Source organism: Mustela putorius, unplaced genomic scaffold (assembly GCF_011764305.1).
Source record: "Mustela putorius furo isolate JIRA1106 unplaced genomic scaffold, ASM1176430v1.1 tig00001433_pilon_pilon_pilon, whole genome shotgun sequence".
Lineage (NCBI taxonomy): Eukaryota > Metazoa > Chordata > Mammalia > Carnivora > Mustelidae > Mustela > Mustela putorius.
The window spans coordinates 1657518-1676646 of NW_025421741.1; the positions used below are offsets into that span (position 1 = coordinate 1657518).

At 62.4% G+C, this 19129-nt stretch overlaps 1 protein-coding gene across 12 annotated transcripts in view; it reads left to right on the forward strand.

Moving 5' to 3' along the window:
* Positions 1 to 13328: 13328 nt before the first annotated feature.
* The window catches only part of FBRSL1 (fibrosin like 1), a 77643-nt gene continuing 71842 nt past the window's right edge, over positions 13329 to 19129 (forward strand). For 4 of the 12 annotated variants that reach the window (XR_006608869.1, XM_045087674.1, XM_045087667.1 and 1 more), the window contains exon 1: positions 13333 to 13773. Coding sequence is in view for 11 of the 12 variants with exons in the window: in XM_045087674.1 (XP_044943609.1) it covers positions 13495 to 13773 (279 nt within the window). In the remaining variant the exon portion in view is untranslated. Of the gene's footprint in view, positions 13774 to 19129 lie in introns of all 12 variants that reach the window. The other 8 variants (XM_045087669.1, XM_045087668.1, XM_045087670.1 and 5 more) reach the window with 4 other exon arrangements.

Genomic DNA, 19129 nt, shown 5'->3' on the forward strand with positions numbered 1-19129 from the left:
CTGTTGTTGAAGCCGCCTCGCCTTGGGGGTGTGGTGCTTTGCTACTGTGGCCCCAGGAAACATACTCAGTACCCCAAACCAGCCTCCCCAAACCCCCGCACCCCACACTCAAGACAGGGCCACTCTTTCCTGGTTGCTGAGGCCAGTAGGACACCCTCAAGGCCCTCCTGTGTTCCTCTGTCCCTTGTCCCTCCCTACAGGGGCACCCTCGGGCCTCACCTGCAGGTGAGTGCTGACCACAGTTCAAGGACAGGGTCTCCGAGGGAGTGTATCGGACCCGGGGAGGATGAGAAGGGCCCATCCAACCCCACGCCAACACCCCCATCCCCCGCCCCGCCACCCCAGCAGGCCTCCTGCCTTTGTGTATGGGAAGTGGTATACGCCCGGCCCGGCCCGGCGGAGGCTGAGCAGCCGCAGACCCGCCGTCTGCACGCAGGTGGCCTGGGAAAGCCCGCGGCGTGATGCAGTCCCAGTTCTAAGGCCAGAGCCCCTGGGAGCTGGTGTAATGGCCTGTCCCAGGGCAGAGAAGGTGGGACGAGATGTCCCAGCTCCGCTGTGAGCTGACTTTCCTGCAGCTCCTGCCCTCACCTGTTGCAGGAGTCCCTGTTTCTCTCCCTGGCACCTGACAGGACGCAGAGCAGGCCAGCTGTGCGCCGCTGCAGCCCAGGGCCCAGAACACGGGCACACAGCGGGCGCCCGAGCCGGGCGGGGGAAGGAGCGAGCGTGAGCACCGCACACAAAAGCAGGAGCTCGGGCCGAGCCTGGAATGAGCGCACGTGCAACACAGCCCTTGGGCATTAGGACGGTCCACACCACGGGGTCACTACGTGTGTCCGCAGTCCCCACCCAGGCCTGAGGCATGGCGGCGGGACCCAGTGGTCACTGCCAGCGGTTAGAGGCACTGGTCTCTGCCCCGTGGAAGGATGCTGCTGGGGCAGATAATGGTGCTGGCCACGGCCACAGAGACCCCCTGTTTGCTCCCTGCTCAGACCAAGAGAGGCGCCTGGGAAAGCAGACCAGCATTGCAGAGGGTGTGGTGGAGGGTCCGCTCCCAAGCTGAGCCTGGCCTCTGCCGGCTCCTGGGAGGGACACAGGCCCAGAGCGCCCTGTCCCGCAGGAGTGCTGGCTGCCCGAACCCGGCCATTCGGAGTCCGTGTACAGGTCACGCTGGGGCTTCTGGCCACACGGCGTCCACCCTGGGAGGAGCTGGACACCAGCAGCCCCCACGGCCCCATAAAGACTGGGCACCAGGCTGGGGGCCCCTGGTTGGCAGGACCAGTGCGTGCTGTCACACGTCAGAGCTGGGGAGCCCACTCTGTCCATGGCCCCACGGGAACCATCCCAGAGAAACGCTTTTGAGGACCCCCTGCTCCTGCCTCGTGCTCTTCCCCTGGCTGATGTTAACCTGTTTCCCTTCCCTGCAGTAAACCCTGGCAGTGAGCACAACAGCTCTCAGGGAGTTCCAGGGCTGTGGGAGTCAGATGTCGGTGGGGGTCTCAAGGACCCCAGACTGGCCTGGGATCAGAAGCAGCGGTCCTGTGTGCACTGGGCTCCCTCAACGTCACAGTTGGCTGCCTCTCACAGAACCACCAACACCAGCTGCCCCCAGACTCCCCCCTGGGCACGGTCCCTGTGCAGTCTCTGTGCGTCCCAGCAGGGAGGGCAGCACCCAGCCCGGAGCAGACCCCGTGAATGAGCGGCCTGCATGGACGTGAGGTTGGGGAGATTCCTGGGGTGCCTGGAATATCTGACCTCAGTCGTCCCTCTGCCCCACGGACATCCCCTGGCGCTTTCTCCTCCCCCCGCCCCCAGGTGCCCCGTGCAGGAGGTCCCCTGGATTCCATGTCACTAACCTGTGACTGTCCCCAGCCGTAGGACATGCGCACGATTATTTGTGTCCTGCTGGTGAGGAAACTAAAACCTAGACTACTAGCGTTTGAGGTCATTCAACCAGAAAACGTCAGGTCTGGCCTCAAAACTGCTCTGAGCCACCACACCTGTCAGCCTGGGGAACCCAAGCCCTGGCCCGGCCCTGCCTGCCGCTCCCTGGAGTCCCTTCCGGATGTCCCCCACCCCGTGCCCATCCTCTTCAGGACGCGGGGTGTGGCCTCACCATCCTGCAGAGGCTCCCCAGTGGCTGCTGAGATGAGCAGGCATCTGGTCCAGCTGTTGCCATGGAAAAGCTCGGTGCACACACGGGCTGCCTGGCGGGCTGACCACCCACTCCCCCAGGACCCCCGGCCAGGCTCCTGGCCCAGCACCCAGAGTGTGCAGGTGGCAGGGAGCTGCTCGAGGCCAGGAGCCTCCGCTGGGAGGGGCAGACAGCATTACCCCCCACCCCGTGCACTTGTGGGGGCCACCATAGTCTCTCTCGGGGGGGGGTACAGGAGCTCTCTCTCTGTCTCCTGCCTCCCAGCTCTTTTGCTAATGGCACCTCGGCCTGCTTTAATGAGCATCTTCCCCTATGAACACAGTCTCTGGGCCCTAATCTCCCCTTGGCCAAACCCAGACCTGGCCAGTCAGCATGTGCCATTCCCCAGTACCCCCCTCCTCCCCGGTCCATGATCTGAACAGGTTGGTCCAGGTACTGGCAGATAACCTTAGTCAAACCAGTGATGCTCCTGCCAGCGGAAGGAGGAAATCCTGGCCAACAATCAGGAAAGGTGATCGGGGTTGGCTTCTAGATTAAAGCACACCGAAGTCAGCCCCCCGCGTGTCCATGTGCTGCACCAACTCACACAGTCCCGTGTTTACCCATGCTGGACTGGCTTGGGGTTTTCGCTGTGGGTCCTAACTTACGTCCTTTGGCTCCTAATGTCCCTGGATCCACCCAACCTACCTGGTATGACTTCAAACAAGTCAGCCCCCGGGGGCCTTGGTCTCCGTGTCCATGGCGACGAGTGCCCAAGACGCCCCCACACTGAGTGTCCTCCATTTCTGTACCATCAGGGCCCCCAGAGTCTTTCCTGGTAACATCAGCCTTTCTCCAGCTGTGGAAGTGTCGGGACACACAGGAGATCCCCGAAGGCAAAACACTGGTCTCTTTAGCAGAAGTCTGAGCCTTCGGCCCCCCTGGGGCGGGGGCGTGGCGCTGTCTGCGGGCTCAGCCAGCCAAGGAGCACTGTGCATGCCCACCCTGGTGCTCCGTCTTGGGGCCAGCCAGCTGTGTGCCCCAGAACACATGCCTTGCCTCCTCCTGACCCCATAGGGCTGCCTTCTACCAGCCGAGAAGCCTCAGGCAGGAGACTGGGTGTCTGTCAGCCTGGCTGGGAGCTCTTCCCCACCTCAGTACTCCCACCCCTCTGTGGGCATCCAGAGTGGGGCTACCCCACATCTAATTCTGCCTTCCTGGAGGAAAACTCAACAAATTACCCCCAACTGCCCTCACGTCTCCACATCACGCTAAGTGGTACTCTAGGGAAGGTGAGCCTGGAACCAACATACTGATCCTGCAGCAAAGGCTTGTCCCAGCTCTGATGTTTCCAACATCCTGCTCCGACTCTCTTCATGCAGTAATTACTCTTGCCTGACACCTGCACCGGAGATCCCTGTGGCCAGAGAAATCTTCCCTGCCCGCTCACACTTCCGCACCTCTAACTCTGCTTTCCCTCTCAGGATGGTGATGATGGTGGTGATGGTGATGATGTTGGTGGTGATGGAGATGATGAAGGTGATGGAAGCGGTGGTGGTGATGGTGATGATGGTGATGGTGGTGATGCCAGTGATGACGGTGATGGAGATGATGGCAGTGATGGTTTGGTGGTAGTGATGGTGGTGGTGGTAGCTAGGAGCCCTCACTCTAAATCACACTGTTAGTGATGGTGATGGTGGTGGTGATGGTCATGGTGGTGGTGATGTTGGTGATGCTGGTGATGCTGGTGATGGTGGTGGTGGTGGTGATGGCGAGGGTGATGGTGGTGATGGTGGTGTTGATGATAATGATGGTGGTGATCGTGGTGATGATGCTAATGGTTGTGGAGTTGATAGTGATGGTGACGGTGGTGATGTAGGAGCCGTATGTCTAGGTTCAAAGTTTGGTTCATGAATAAAAGTTATGTGACTGGCCAAGTTACTCAACTTCATGTACTTCAGTGTCCTCATTTATGAAAAGAGGATTAAAAAAGAATTGATGGGGATGCCAGGGTCATGGTCGCTGAAACATCTGCCTTCAGCTCAGGTCATGATCGCAGGGTCCTGGGATTGAGTCCCATGTTGGGCTCCCTGCTCCGTGAGGGAGTCTGCTTCTCCTTCTTCCTCTGCTCCTCCTGCTGCTCATGCTCTCTCCCAAATAAATAAATAAAATCCTAAGAAAAATAAAAATAAGAAAGAATTGATGTTGTTGAGTCGTTAGTGAAATGTCCAGGTAGAAATCTAGTGCCTTTGCAGCTGGCAAGCACTAGTAACTGCTCACTGCTCCTGTCATTGTTATCCTCCCCTGGGTCGGTGTTTGATCAGACGTGGGCAAACAGCCCACGCAAGTCCAGGGACAGTGAGCCCTGGGATTTTGGAGGGACTGTCTTGCTGGAGTAACTGCTCTGAGAGAGTGAGGTCCTGGAGATTCAGTCAAGGGACATGTTGCCGCCGCAAGTATAAGCCTGGCTACTTAACAAGGCCAACACAGCGGACAGCAGGACTGACGGAGGGAGACAGGGTCCTGGGGGCATTGTTCGAAACCCCGGGTCAAGCTATGTTCACCGTCCTAGGCTACACCGGTGACATCTTGTCCTGTTACCCAAGCCGAGTGGGTTGAGTTTGGGTCCTTCACCACGGGAAGGGCCCTGCTCGATGGCCCAGAGCTGGTGATAAGTGGAAGATGTGCCAGGCGAGCTCTGAAGACGGCAAGCGGGGTGAGGAGGAGAAGGAAGACCTGGTATCAGGGGGGCAGCTCGTCCATCCTCACAGCACAGTGTCCCGCCAGCCTGTTCGGAGTGACGGTTTTCAGCCTGAATCTCTACAGGTCATCTCGGATCAGGCTGTCACTGTTTGGGGAACTCTCTGGAAGTACCTGGAGCAAGGACTAAAGGTAACCTGAGCAGACCGACAGGGACATCCCGCGCCGCAGACGCCCGTGCAGATAGGCAGGGGACAGAGGGTGGAGCACACGGCCGCAAGAGACGAGGGCGGGTGGGGACCACGGCAGAGGAGAGGTCTCGTCTGCCCGCAGGTGTCTCAGTGACTGGGCATGCCTCCTCCTCCAGCCAAACAAGAGAACAGCAGCCGAACTCAGATCGGGTCTGGAATCTGAAATAGAGACTCTGGGGCTTAGACAGGGATGGTGTCCGATGTCTCCCGTGGAGGGCTCAGCACAGAGTGGGTGCTCGGGGTAACGCTAACCTGAGTTAACCCGAGACTCAGCCCTGCGTGTTTTCCGAGAGGCCGGCAAACAGGACTCCTGTGCAGGGGTCTGGAGAGTCACATCGCGAGGACAAGAAGCCTGTGTGCGTCAGGTCATGTCCACACACTGCTGCGGAGATATCCGCCCCTGACAAATACTGGCGTGCCCTCCCTTTCCAGGCCCGGTCTTGTAGCTGCGGGCCCCCAACGCCACTCTACCACGTGTCCCCTCTGGGGCTCTACGTCTCAGCAGGGGCGATAAGAGACCCTCCACGTGCCAGGAACCCTAAGTGATGACGTGGAGAAGAGCCCCACCCTCTTCCCAGCATGTGGGCAAGAAATAAACCGTACCGAGGGGCTGGTGACCAGAGCAGGTCACCACAGCGTCCCCTGGTCCATCACGGCAGTGGTGAGTGAGCAGTGGAGCGGGAACAGCGACCGAGTGGGAAGGGCACGTGGCCCCAAGTCCCGCCCCTGCGGTGCGCTCACGCCTGCCTCCTTCAGCAGGTGCCCGTCCCGCATCCTCCCAGGACGCCCTCCTTTTGCCTTCATCCACCTGGAGGCTGGGCATCTGGGAAAGAAGCTGACAAATACAGATGCTGTCCTGCGTCTCTGCGGGTTTCCCATAACCTTAGGTATGCTCTTGAAAGCGTACACTCTCAGAAAGCTCAGAAAGCCGGGTACACCACGCGCCGCAGGACGTGCCTGACGGCTGCCGGGCTGCACCCCTGGGGGCGGCTGCCTGCCCTGAGCAGGTGATTGGTGGCATCAGCCCTGACAGAGGGCAGCCAGGAGCCTATGGAGGAGTACCAAGCCTCAATGCACAGGTCCCATCCGGCTCTGGGGTGTGCACCATAGTAGGGTCATCTTGGACAGCATTCTTTCAGGAAGATGTGCTTGTGGCATAAAACGCAACACAAACTCGCTTAAGCAAAAAGGGAATGTATTGAATCATGTGTCTGTAAAGTCCATGGGAAGCTCTGGCTTCAGGTACAGTGGGATCCAGGAGTTAAATATGTCTTCAGGAAACAGTTCCCTCTGTCTCCTTGCTCAGCTGCCCTCCACGTGGGATCCATTCCCCAGTAGGTGCTCCCTCCCTTCTGATGGCGAGGTGGCAGCCAGAAGTCCCTCTGCCCCGACACACCCGCCTCCCCCAAAACCCGAGGAAAAAGTGACCTTCCCTTCCAAGCATGACTACCCATCCCTGGACCAATCACTGGGGACAGGGAAATGGGATTTTTCCATCGGCAAAACTTAGGGGATGTGCTTACACCCAGAGCCAGAGATGGAGTCAATACTTCCCTAATTTTGCCCAATGGGTATGGGACAGAGTTACCCCAGAGAAAATCAGGGTCCCGTTACCAAAGTCAGCATGAGGACACAGTGCTCACTGTCCAGCAAATAGCCACACATGCCCTCCTCTGCTGCCCACAGAGCCGCATGCTGTTCCATATGCAGCAGAAAGCCCTTGACCACAGCAGACGGGGCCTCTTCCCCCGGCCTTATGATGAATCCCATCTGGTTTAAGGCAGTCATAGTATACCCCCCCACACCACCAGATTTTCATTTTCCCAGAGACCTTTACAACAATTAATGGTCGTGAGACTCTCTTCTGGTCAATGAGCACTCCCGGGACTGGCATCCAGTCTGCTGTTCTTCTCCGCGTGGGCCTTCATAGTGACCCCTGATGACCAGAGCTGTAGCAGCCACGTTGTGTCTATGAGGTACCAGGTAAGGAGAGCAAAAGCCGACGCTGTGCGCCATGTTCTGTTTCTCAACTGTTGCATGGGTAACACGCAAGTTTCCCTGCAGGGACAGCTCGGAGTGGCTCTTACAAACCGGTCACAATGAAGAGCTTCGTGAAGACTAGGCGAGTTTGCTTGGGGACCCTATGTGGTAACAACAAGCTCCTAACCACGGACAGCCGTTAGGGGCATCGCTGGCACACTACCACACCGTGCTTCCTCTGCAGGAAACTGCTCTTGGCCCCACGTTCCCCTCCAGCTACCGTCCACATCGTGTTCCCCTTCTCGGACACACTCGCGGACCTCATGTCCACAGCCCCTCAGCAGTGGCCTCGAAACCCTTCTATGCTGCGGAAACTGATAAATACAAGGAGTAGGTGACCTGGAGGGCAAAGACTCGCCAAGTACTCGCCCCCACTGGCCGACCGCGGGTCCTGGGGGGCCGGGTCTGTGCCTCTGGAGATCACCACCCTCTTGCTGCACACCACAGATGTTCTGAAAGTCGCCAACGCCTTGTTCCTGCAGCCTGGCCCGGCAGAGCGGAAAGGTTTCAGTCCCTGTGGGGCAGGCTCCTCGCCATCCATGCCTGAAGGCACCCAGGCCCCCTCAGAGCCACGATGCGAGGTCCCTCCCGCTGTGTCACCCATGACCCCACCTGCACTTGTGAGCTAGTCCACAAAAGTGCTGAGTAACAAACAGCTGGGACTCTCGCAGCTTCGGACAAAATGTACGTACGCTTCGTATGTCTGAAGGTCGCCTATTCGTCTCAGTCAGACTCACGCTGGGGTGGGTGTGCCTGGGCCGTGCAGCCACGGCATGGGCCTCTGGAGTCTGGGACCAGCAGGGTCATACCCTCCTCGAGGCCACGGCAGAGGCCCAGGACAGCAGGCAGAGACACATAGCATCTCTTGAGTCTGGGCTCAGAATGGGCACACGGCTGCTTCCAACCCTCCCACAGACCCCGGCACGGCAAGACCAGGCCCAGGTCGGGGTGCCGGGTAGGGCATGGGCCTGGCGGTTACTTCTCGTGGCCACAAACCACGCAGCTTGAAACAACACACACCTATTCTCTCCCGGTCCTACAGGCCACAGGTCCCGGATCTCAGTGCAGCCAGGCTGAGCTCCCTTGGGAGGCTCTCACCGTGTTCTTCCTGCTGCCCTTGACCGCACCGGCGGCCACTGCTGCTGCCCTCACCTGCCCCGGTGAAGCCAGTCTCACGAGTCTAGTCCTACCCAAGGCCCCAATATACCTCTGAATTTCCAGGGGGGAATAAGCAGGCTCAGGTTTGGATTTCTGGCACCTTTAAGGAGAAGAGCCCTGTGAGTCCAGGCACTTTGTCCCGAGGCCTCTCCTCCCTCCTGGAGGCCTGCTCTGCTGTCAGCACAGCTCAGACCAGGTCCCACATGGGGACCTCCCTGCCGTGAAAACGCCCAGCAGATCGGGCCTTCTCACAGGCCGCCCCCCTGCTCCCAGGACAGCCAGGAGGCTGGGATGCCCACGGCCCTCCCGGGAGGAGCCCTCAAACCACAGCTTGCTTACATATCCCCCTGCTCTGTGCTAGCGCTGAGCTGGGCCCAAGGCCGCCCTTCTGGAGCGGGCGGACGTGCTCATGAACCAGAGCGTGCACCAGGATGGTGGGAGAGGGTGCCGCGGTGGGGAGGCCTCAGGTGGCGAGGCACCATCTGTGGGCTGGGGCCCCAGAGCCGGCCTTCCACCACAGACGGACCGGGCGGTAGGGACAGCTCTCTGGGTGTGGGCATGTCTTAGGGGAGCGGAGCGGCAGCTGCGGACACGGTCGAGACAAACCCAGGCTCCTGAGCCGGCCTCTCGCCCCCTCCACCCACACGGCACAGCTATCCTGCTTCATCGGGACCCAGTGCTGGAAGGAGACGGGCAGGAGCCCCTGAGCTACAGGCCTGGGGGCACCCACGCCGGCGTGGGGTCGGGGGACCATGCGTCCTAAGTCTGAGTGCAACCGCGGCAGACCCGGGTGCCTTGCAGGCTCTCCGGAGAACCCTGGTCCCGCATCCACCCCTGCCTGCCGAGCACGCACCAGCCCCCCAGGCGTGCACCCTCTCAGCGTGAGGCCACCAACCGGCCTCTGGGAAGACGTGACATCAGAGCCGGGGCTGATGAAGAGGGAGGTGTGGACAGATGGGGGCAGGATGTGGGTAGCCCCCAGGGCAGGTGCAGGCTCAGGAACCAAGGAGCAGGAACCAGGGGAAAGGGCACATCGGGGATGGGAGCCCTCCAACTATCAATGTCGTGGACACTGTCCCGAAGACAGATTGTAATTCTAGGAACAGGCTGTGCCCAATAGAAATATAGTCCCCAAATGCTCACTTCCTCTCCATCAAGAACCACATTCATCTCCTGTTGTGGGAGCCTGTAGGGCCAGCCCCCCAACCCGCCCCAGGGGCAGGCATCAGCTTCCTACCCTACCTACGATGGTCTTGGACACCCGACTTGCCTTGCATTGCCTGTAAACAGACAAGATGCAAAGGCCTACAGCATAGACTTTGAGTGTGCCCGTGTGTTCGGCTTGGCCCTCCGAGTCTTGCACGGAGAATACCCCAGGGAGCTCACCTCTTGCCACCTGGGTCCCAGAAAGAGACCTGAACCTGACCCACAGTCTGAAGCAGAGCCCCTCAGGTCAACCTACAGCCCTGGGAGTCAGAAAAACAAAGTTGGCGTTGTAAGTCTCAGAGATTCTGCGGACTGCTACTTAGGCAGCATTAGCCCAACGGGAGCTGACATTCCTGCCCATTCCTTGGCTGGGGGTAGGGGGAGTCCACGGAAGTAGTCTAAGTATCCAGAGGACCCTGAAGTGCTCTTACCAGAAGGAGGTGGGATGAACAGCAGAGCGCACGGAGGAGCTGACCTCTGGCTCCTAGATGCGCCACCGGGGCTGGCCTGCTGGCCGGCACTCTTCTCCTGGCTTTTGCAAGCAAAAAGCAAGTCTGAACCCCAAAGGAGCAGCCGGCCCCGCTGATTTATAGGGCCTGAATTGGATCTGTGAGAGCAAATTGAATTTTGAATAGAATTTCACGTCAATTAACTTTGCTCAGAGTCTTGGAGAAGAACAGTGACTCTCTAAAGGAAAACCGAGCGGTGAAGATTGATGGGGCTGACCAGCCATCCTGGAAGCCACTAATTATCGGCCAAGCAGGGGAAGGCCCTGTGCTGGGCAAGGCGACCAGGTGAGGGCTGGGCTTCCAGCCACAGCGAGGGCCCAGGGCAGGCTGGGGGTGGAGAGGTTTTCTCTCCGGTGGGCTTCCCGTCTGAAGGCAGGGACCCTCTGCCCTTATGGTACCTGATGGTCCCACCTGGTGGGAAGGAGGGTCCTCAGCGACAGGATGAAGGGGCAGGAGAGACCTGGGCTGGCCGCAGGCGCAGAACCAAACCCCAGGGGCCTGGGAGAGAGCTAGTGAGGCGCCCAGAACTAGGGCAACAAGAAGAGGGAGGATTTCATTGTCCACAAGAGGCAGGCCCTGAGTGTGTGTGTGGGGGGTGGCACGCGGGGGAGGGGCGGGATCCCATGCTCAGGGACCCGGGTGGCTACAGAGGGGGCACGCATCTGTAAGCCCTACTGTGTGCCATGTGCTGTCGTAGCTCCGGACACCGTGGTCCCCAAAGTGCAGTCCCCAGACCTGCAGCCCCTTCGTTGGACATGCAAATTTTCAGGACCCAGATGAGTGGGAAACTCTGGGGCAGGCCCAGAGATGCACGCGGAGGAAACTCCCAGTCCCACGTGACTGACAGTTTCAGAGCTGGGGAACTCGCTGAATCTTCAGACCACCCACTGCGGGGAGCAGAGGCAGCACCTCCAGCCCTGTTTTGGAGCAGGGAACCCAAGGCAAAGAAGCGGGATCCATTGCCCTGATCTTGTGGGAGGAAGCTGGGGACGGACAGTCTGGCTCTGTGACAGCCCTGCCCGGCACGCATTGTTCTAGGAGGTGGGGGGAGGGGCAACAGGAAAGGGCCCATAGGAAGCCCCAGGCTGGGTGTAGGCGGGTCTCTGCACCCTACAGAGCAGGTATGGAGCCTGGAAGTTGCCCTCAGAACAGGCCTTGGACCCAAGGGCCTGTACCCAAGTGAATCTTGAAATATTATCCTGGGGCACCCTCCAATGCCCACATTTTCTGGCCTTCTGTCCTCAGGTGGGAATGAGGATAGCGGGAATACGGAGGGACCAGTCTGGATCCGTTTCTGTCTTCCTAACGAGGTTCTTACAACTCAAAAGGGATGATGCTGAAGGAGTCAGAGTTTTCCTAACAAAACCTGGAATGGGAAGAGGCGGGGGGGGGGGGGGGGACCCTGGCCCCACCCCGGGAAGGCTAGGAGAGGGTTAGGGAGGGCCGGAACAGAGAGGGCCTCATGGGGCCGGGATGGACTGAAGGCTAACAGTTTTGGGGCCTGAGAGCCCCAACCCTGTGTCTGAAAGCTTGTCGAGGTGCCTTTCCAATGATCATCAGTGGCAGCCCTGGCAACGGGCACCCAGACTACCCGCCTCCCTGCCCCCCCCCCACACTGGGGCCCTAGGCCCTCCAAGGGGCAGAGTGATACAAACTGAAAGCCCAAGTCCCTATATGGGGGGTACAGCGGACCATTCTCCCAGCATGGCCCAGGGCAGCACTTCCTCAGTGAGCAAGGGGGCACCTTCCAGAGCTCATCTGTTGTGTTCCCTTCAGTTTCCACATAGTCCAGCAAATGTTACCCTGCCTCAGTGCCTTTGCATGGGCTGTGCTCTCTGCAGGGAAACATGGTTCCCCAGTCCTGTGCACTACCAGCTCCTTCTCATCCTGCAGCTCTCAGCTCAGATCTGCACTCAGAGGCATTCTGGGACCCCTCCCTTCAGTTAGCTTCGTGTTATCATTAGATACTATGTTGTCGGGCTCCACGGTCACCATCACGTTCTCCCCCACTTCCAAAAGGGCTGTGTCCTCACAACAGCCTCACAAACAGTGCCTGGACCTAGTGCACTTGCTAAGTAGGAGTCGAGGGAAGAAAACAGCTTCTCCCCACCTGAGTGTTCCTCCTTTTCCCAGGCGGTCCCCGGTTGACAAAAGAGGAAGTTCATTCGACTCTCCAGCCGCCCCTTCCCATCAGTTCCTGCTCCCCTGTAACACTCCGTGGGGAGTAACCCCTGCAGCAGAACCTGCTGTCTCAATGTGAACCAGGCAGCCCTGGGGCCTCAGTGAGGGTGCATTCTGGGGTCTGGAGCTCTGGTCTCAGGAGGGCTGCCCTACCCTAAAATCTGAGCAGCCTGATCTGGGAGAGGGACGAGGGAGCGCTGTGCCTGGACCGGCAGCGGAGAGGTCCCCGGGCTGAGAGCCTGCAGCCGACCGCCTGCCTGAGAGGGGCAGGGGGCCACACGGAGACAGTGGGCGCGCTGCTGGTTTTGGGTAGTGGGAGGCCTGGAAACTTGCTTCAGTCGCTCCCTCTCCGGCAAGGGGCAAGGGGCAGTCCGTCCCCCTTCTGCACACATCCCACGTGAGCAGGACTTGCAGCGCCTGGGAGAACCCCCCCAGTAAGCGCCCACCCCCACCCAGCCTCCAGCTCGGGCGGGACGGTGAGCTTGGCCCTCGGCCCACGTGTCGGGTTTGGCTGCAGCAGTCCCCCCCCATTTTTCCGTGGTGAGGCCCAGGTTGGAGAAGCGCAGACACCCCTGGAGGGTGCCTCCCACGTGAGGGGGCGCCCCGCCCAGGTGCCCGCAGAGCCGGAGGGGGGTGGGGGGTGGGGGGGGAGGCGCGGCCTTCCAGTCCCTCCTTGGGGGGCGGAGCCTGCAGGAATTGGGGCGGAGCTCGGCGGAGGACGGCGCGCGCGGGGCGGGGCCCGGGGCGGGGTCTCCTCAGCCGGAGGCGGGGCGGGGCCGGGCGGGGCGGGGCCGGGGTGCGGCCGGGGCGGGGCCGGGGCGGGGCCGGGGCGGGGCTGGCGCCGGACCCGGCTGGAGCGCCCACTTCCTCTGGCGCTGGCTGCCGGGCGGAAGTACGTCAGTTGTTATCCGCTCCGGGCGCCGCCGCCGCCGCCTCAGCCTCCGCGTCAGCCTCAGCCTCAGCCTCACGAGCCGCGGCGCCGCAGCCCGGGACCCGCCCCGCCCGCGCTCCGCCCGCCGCCGCCGCCGCCGCCGCCGCCCGCCGCGCATGAGGCGCGCCCCCGGGGCCGCGGCCCGGGGCCGCTAAGCGCCGGCCGCCCCGCCGATGCGCGCGGCCGCCCGCGCCGGGGCTCCCAGGCCGCGCCGGGCCCGGGGCTGAGGGACCCCGCGCGGCATGCCCGGCCCGGCCCGCCGCCCGCCGCCGCCCAGGGCCCGAGCCCGCGCGGCCCGCACCGAGCCCGGCGGCGCCGCGTAGCGCAGCGGCAGCGGCAGCGGCAGCGCGGGAGCCCGACGGCGCGGCCGCAAGGTCACCGCGCACCATGGAGGCCAAGGTCCGCCAGAGCCGGCGCTCGCGCGCGCAGCGGGACCGCGGCCGGCGCCGGGAGGCGGCCCGCGACGCCCGCGACCCGAGCGCGTCGTCGGGCGACGAGACCGAGCCCGGGCCTGGCAAGGAGAACGCGGGCCTGCCCCGCGCGCCCCCGGCCCGCGCCGCCGCCGTGCGCCCCCCGCGCCGCCGCCGCCGCGAGTCCAGCTCGCAGGAGGAGGAGGTCATCGACGGCTTCGCCATCGCCAGCTTCAGCACGCTCGAGGCCTTGGAGGTAGGTGGGGCGGCGGGCGGGGCGCGCCCGGGGCGGCGGCACACCCACCCCGTAGGGCTGCCGGGCCGCGTGGGCCCCGCGCGCCGCGCCGGTCGCTGCTAGGGGGCCGGGCCGGCTGCGGGGGGCGCCGGCGAGGGCGCCTGGAGCGGCCGGGGGGAAGAGGTTCGCGGTGGCCCTGTGCGCCGGCCGCCCGCGCGCCTCTCGTTCGGCTGTTTTCCTGCTCCGACGTACCGCCCGGCGGGGCTCAGGACGCGCGGGGGGGGGCCTGCCGGTCCCGGAGAGGGTCCGGAGAGGGTCCCGGAGACGGTCCCGGAGACGGTCCGGAGACGGTCCCAGAGAGGGTCCCGGAGACGGTCCGGAGACGGTCCCGGAGAGGGTCCGGAGACGGTCCCGGAGAGGGTCCGGAGACGGTCCGGAGAGGGTCCGGAGACGGTCCGGAGAGGGTCCGGAGGGGGTCCCGGAGAGGGTCCGGAGACGGTCCCGGAGAGGGTCCCGGAGAGGGTCCCGGAGACGGTCCGGAGAGGGTCCGGAGACGGTCCCGGAGAGGGTCCCGGAGAGGGTCCGGAGGGGGCACTTGGAGAGTCCAGCGTTCCTCTCCTGCTCGCGCTTCTGCTCCGTCGGAGGCAGGCAGGGGCTTTCTGAGACCCTCTCCTGACTGCCGCTCCCCTGCGGGTCCGTAGGTCGGCACACACACACACAGACACACACAAAAAAAACCCCAAACCCAAAAAACGCTTGTGTGCGGAGCTCTCCGGCAGTATTTGCTCAGCACACGCGGCCCTTGTGCCAGCCCAGGTGAGTTGCGAAGGGCTGAGTGCTGTCAGGTCCGGCCGGGCGGTGGCCTAGCGCTGCGGGGACGTCGCACCCACAGTCCCCCGCCCAGCCGGCCAGCCCCCACCCCGCACCCTCCAGGGGCCCCTCGCGGCTCTTACGAGGGGCTGCCGGCTTCCCCTGGGTTTGGGGGTCCCAGAGATTGCCCCGTTACCAGTCCCCGTTCGTTTTTCTGGGGCTCGGGAGCCAGTGGCCTGGGATCCCCCGTCGGAGGCCGCGCTTTGGGGAGAGGGGCCTGCAGTGCGCCCTCTCCCTGAGGTGGGCCAGGTCTGTCCGGTGTCAGGCGCCGGCCGCCGGGGACATGCCTCTGGGACAGGTGCGCTGCTTTCTGTCTAGCAGTGGATCATGCAGGGAGGTGGGGCACTTAGGTCAACCACAGAGCCCCCTCCCCCACCCGGCCCTCTGTGTGCTGCTGGGGGGCCCTGGGTGGCTCCCGGATCAAGGGGTCCCCAGCGAAGACACTGTGGCGGGGTGGCACGTGCCACAGCTCTGAATGGGAAGGGATGGCCAAGTTCAGCGCCGCAGCTTCGCGGACTGGCTCCTCCTGCCGCCTCCCAGGTGCGAGGCTGCCCTGCCAGGTGGGCAAGACACAGGCCTGCTGTGGTCTCCAGGGCCCTGCATGTCGGCCTCCCACGCAGGCACGTTAGCCCCCCCGAGGTTCTGCTGCCTCGGGCCCTTTGGTCCCAGGTCGTTTGGACCCTCGAGTCTCCGTACAGACACGGCTCACGCCCTCCCCAGACCTGCCCACCTTCTGCTTTCCTTCCTGTCCGCGACCCCTCTCTGAAGCCATCTAGGGAGTGAGTGTTCTCTGACCCTCTCCCCACCCGAACTTGTGAGCTGGACGAGCTGGACGAGAGCAGGCACCACGGCTGTCTACTGTGGGCTCTGTGACGGTCCCCGCGCCCCATACGTGTTTGTGGGGGAGAACGGCTGTTGAGGAAGGTTGTGCCGGAGTCCGTCTGCACCCCCGCTGAAGTGAGCCCGCAGCAGCCTTGACCGCACCCCTCCGGCATCGGGGACCCTCAGTGCAGCCTTGGGCGTGGGGGCTTCTGCAGGTCCCGCCGTAGACGGAGTCTGCCGGCTGCTCCGAGTTCACCAGCCACGGCACCAGTGTGCCTTTTCCTGCCCCGCTGGGCCACGGAGGACCCGCCTGCCTTGGAAAGTACGGGGCTTCTGCACAAGTCGGAGCTTCCAGTTTGGTTCTCTCGCTGGGGCTCACTTCTGGCTGAAGCGTGACAGTTTCCCCAGAGTTCAGATAGTTCATCAGGACACCGAGTGGCAGCACACCGTGAACGTGTACCTGACCAGGCACATTCTGGGTCTGCGTGTCCTCAAACTGCACGGTGCAGATGGGGACCCCGAGGCCCAGTGCCGCGAACGTCAAGCCCCCCACCCAGTGTCAGAGCTCTGCCAGGGCTGCGTGGCACAGGGATGTGCACCGCTGTCCCCCCTGGGGCATAAACACCCAGATGTCAGGTGTAGACTTGCTCAGGAGCTTTGAGTGCGGGAGTCCAAGAGTTCTGCTTTTCTTTATCCTGAGGATGCAGCCTCCCCCGCCCCCCACGCCCCAGGCAGGCCCCGACCCCACCCTTCCAGCACCTCCCTGCGCACCTGTGTTTGCCGGGAAGAGAGGAGGAGTCCTTACCTCTGGTGTCTAAGAGGATCACAGGCCACTTGTGTGAAATGCTGGGGCCACGCACTGCGACATGGTGGTGTCAGCTGAGGAGAGGGCTCCGGTCTGGCCGGCCTCACAGTGTGTCCACGGCCTGGGCGTGGAGCTGGACGGCGGGAGCTCGCCATCTGAGCTGAGGGCGTGCGGAGGCTATGGGCTGGGCAGGGGTTGCCCACGTCGGCCCTGGCCCTCCGTCAGCATTCTGATTCTGTTCAACAGGGTGGGAGCAGGTGGCAGCGGGCAGGGGTCTTGTGGTTTGGTGGGGACAGGGGCTGTCTTTCTCTCTGACCAGGAATGTTAGGGACAGGTGGATGTTTCTTGCTGTCCTGGTTCCTGTGACATCTCTGCCTGCAGAGGTGATGAGAAGGCCCTTGGGGGACAGGCCAGGGCAGAACTGAGGTCCTCCCGACCCACCCTCCCTAATGGCAACGGGAACCGTTAGGCCACGGTGCGAGCCCCTGAGTCTCCCGGGAGATCCACTTTGCAGGCAGACCTACTCTGTGCCCCCCAGCTTTTCCATCAGGGCTGTCCGCATGCCTGGGCACCAGTGCATCCCCGTGGCGCGCTCTCTGTGTGCTGCCGACTTGCGAGCACGTGTGCCGCACGTACCCACTGGAAACCACCCTTCTGGTTTGGCATCTGTGTGGTTCTTCGCTGATTTGTCTCAAAACAGCGAGACACCTTCAGCTGGTTCGAAGATCAACATCAGTGAACACGTATAGTCCGAAACGGTTTTCAGTTCCAGCCTAGACCGCCTGCGGGAACTACCCTGGCCTTTTCACAGTACGTTGTGGGTAGAACCACACGAGCCCTAGTGGCATATTTCGCCTTTTTTTGCTAGAAAGAAAGGGTTACCCACTATGTCTCTACATGGGTCTAGGAGACATGCAACCAGGAGTACAAACAAAAAGGAAAACACCCCAAGTTTTAGCTGGGGTAACCGGTGACTTCGTGTCTACTTCTGTTTCTCATGCCGATCACTACGTGTTAACTTGGATAATCCAGAAAATGGACACTAAAGCCAGACACAACCTGCTGCACACGGCTGTGCTTGAGACACCAGGCCGGGCCTCCCTGTGGCCACATCAGCAGGTGAATGGCCGTGTGGGCTCGTGCTCTTGGCCTGCCTGCCCAGCTCCCAGCTTCGGGTGACGTCGGGGGCACGCTGTGCATCTCTGCTGAAGTAACTCAGTTCTCCCCGGGCTTAGGACGCTGGGGCTGGGGCTGTCGTCTCAAGGCAGGCACTGGAGGCTCTTTGCGTTCTGATGGGTGGTGGCCCTGCAGGGGGGCAGAACTCCCTCGGGCCTGTGCAGAGGGCTCAGTGGTAGTGGTTCTGGAGCCGGTGTTTGGTGTCCCCCTGGGCAAGGGGCACACGATCATGCTAGGTCTGCTTGCTAAGGGCCAGGAGTGTGGGGGTCCAGGATGTGGCCCCACTGTCCATGTGCTGAAGCCTACACCATGGGTCCCGCCTGTGGGGGCCTTGATCTGGGGGGCTGCATGTGTGCCCGGCCCAGCCCTCCAAGGAGAGGGACAGAGGAGGGTTGGTGCTGAGAGGAGCTGGCAGCTGGGAGCGACCACGCCCACTGGCCAGAGCACCTCCAGGCTGCCCCCTGCTCTCCACTTGGGGATCCTGAGGCCCGGAGAGCAGGAGCACTTTGCCTGCAGTCATGGAACGGAGGTAGGGCACCGAACCTGGAGCCTGCCTAGGCCGGCACTCGTCTGCTCCCGTGTTCCTCCTGAGGGCTGCCATGGGGGAGGGGCTGCTCCCTCCAAGGGGGACCCCGCGTTCCGGTTGGTAAGCACGACGCCATTGCATAGCCTCCCCCGCCCGTGTGGATGTGGGCTCCCTGGCCTGGGCAGACAGCTGGGGGTGGGGTGGGAGCCTGGCCTGGGCTCTCCAGTTGTGTGGGTCGGTGTCCGCTGTGAGAAGGCATGTGGTGGGAGCAGTGGGGACATTGACAGCCGCTGAGGGCACCGCCCTCAAGCACCCACTTGGTAGATAAGGAAACTGAAGTGGGGGCAGAGTTCTCATCTGGAATCTGCCCACCACGGTGCCAGACAACAGGGATCTGGTGAGTCTTCACCCAGACTTGGGTCGCATCTTCAGGAAATGTCTGAGCTTGAGTAGAGCGGCCAGAGGTCTCCCTAGCGTAAATGGACGGCTTTTCCTGGGCGGCCCTGGGCCAGCTGCCTGACCTCTGGGGAAGGGCTGCCCCTCTGAGCCTGGCTGGCATCACAGATGGTCTGCAGGGCCTGCGGCTACGCACAGGCTGCTCCATCACTGCCCACCTGTCATGGGCGGTGGAGCCGTGGCGTAGAGGCTCACACACTATGGCACGGCACAGTGGAGTTGGCCCTGGGCCTCCTGGCCAGCTTGTTGTCCCTACCTGGCCCTAGGTATAACTGAGGGTCTGGAGCCCCTGCCCAGTGGGCAGGGCCTGTTTCCTGGCCTCCGTCACCCCAGCCCACTGCCCTGCTTCTCTCTGGCTGGGGCTTACATACACAGCATTTGTAGCTTGTGGGCCTCAGTTTCTCTGTCCTGCCCGCACTGAGCCCCAGCATCTGTGAGCATGGCATGGGACTGAGGGTGGCAAAGGTGGGGGCCCCGCGTCTCCCCGCGTGCACTCTGCTGAGCCCATTCTGCCCACACCTCACTGTGGGTGCCGTGGGCCTCATCTGCCAGAGGGTTGGCTTTACCCAGCATGGGCAGCGGGGGTCATGGGGGCACCCCTACGACAGACCACAGCCCTCCGTCCCCCTGCCCCGCTCAGAGTTTCTAGCCAGAGTCTCAGGTCCACCGCAGGTGCAGGTGTGTGTGCAGGTGGGTTCACATGTGTGTGCTGTGTCCTTGCT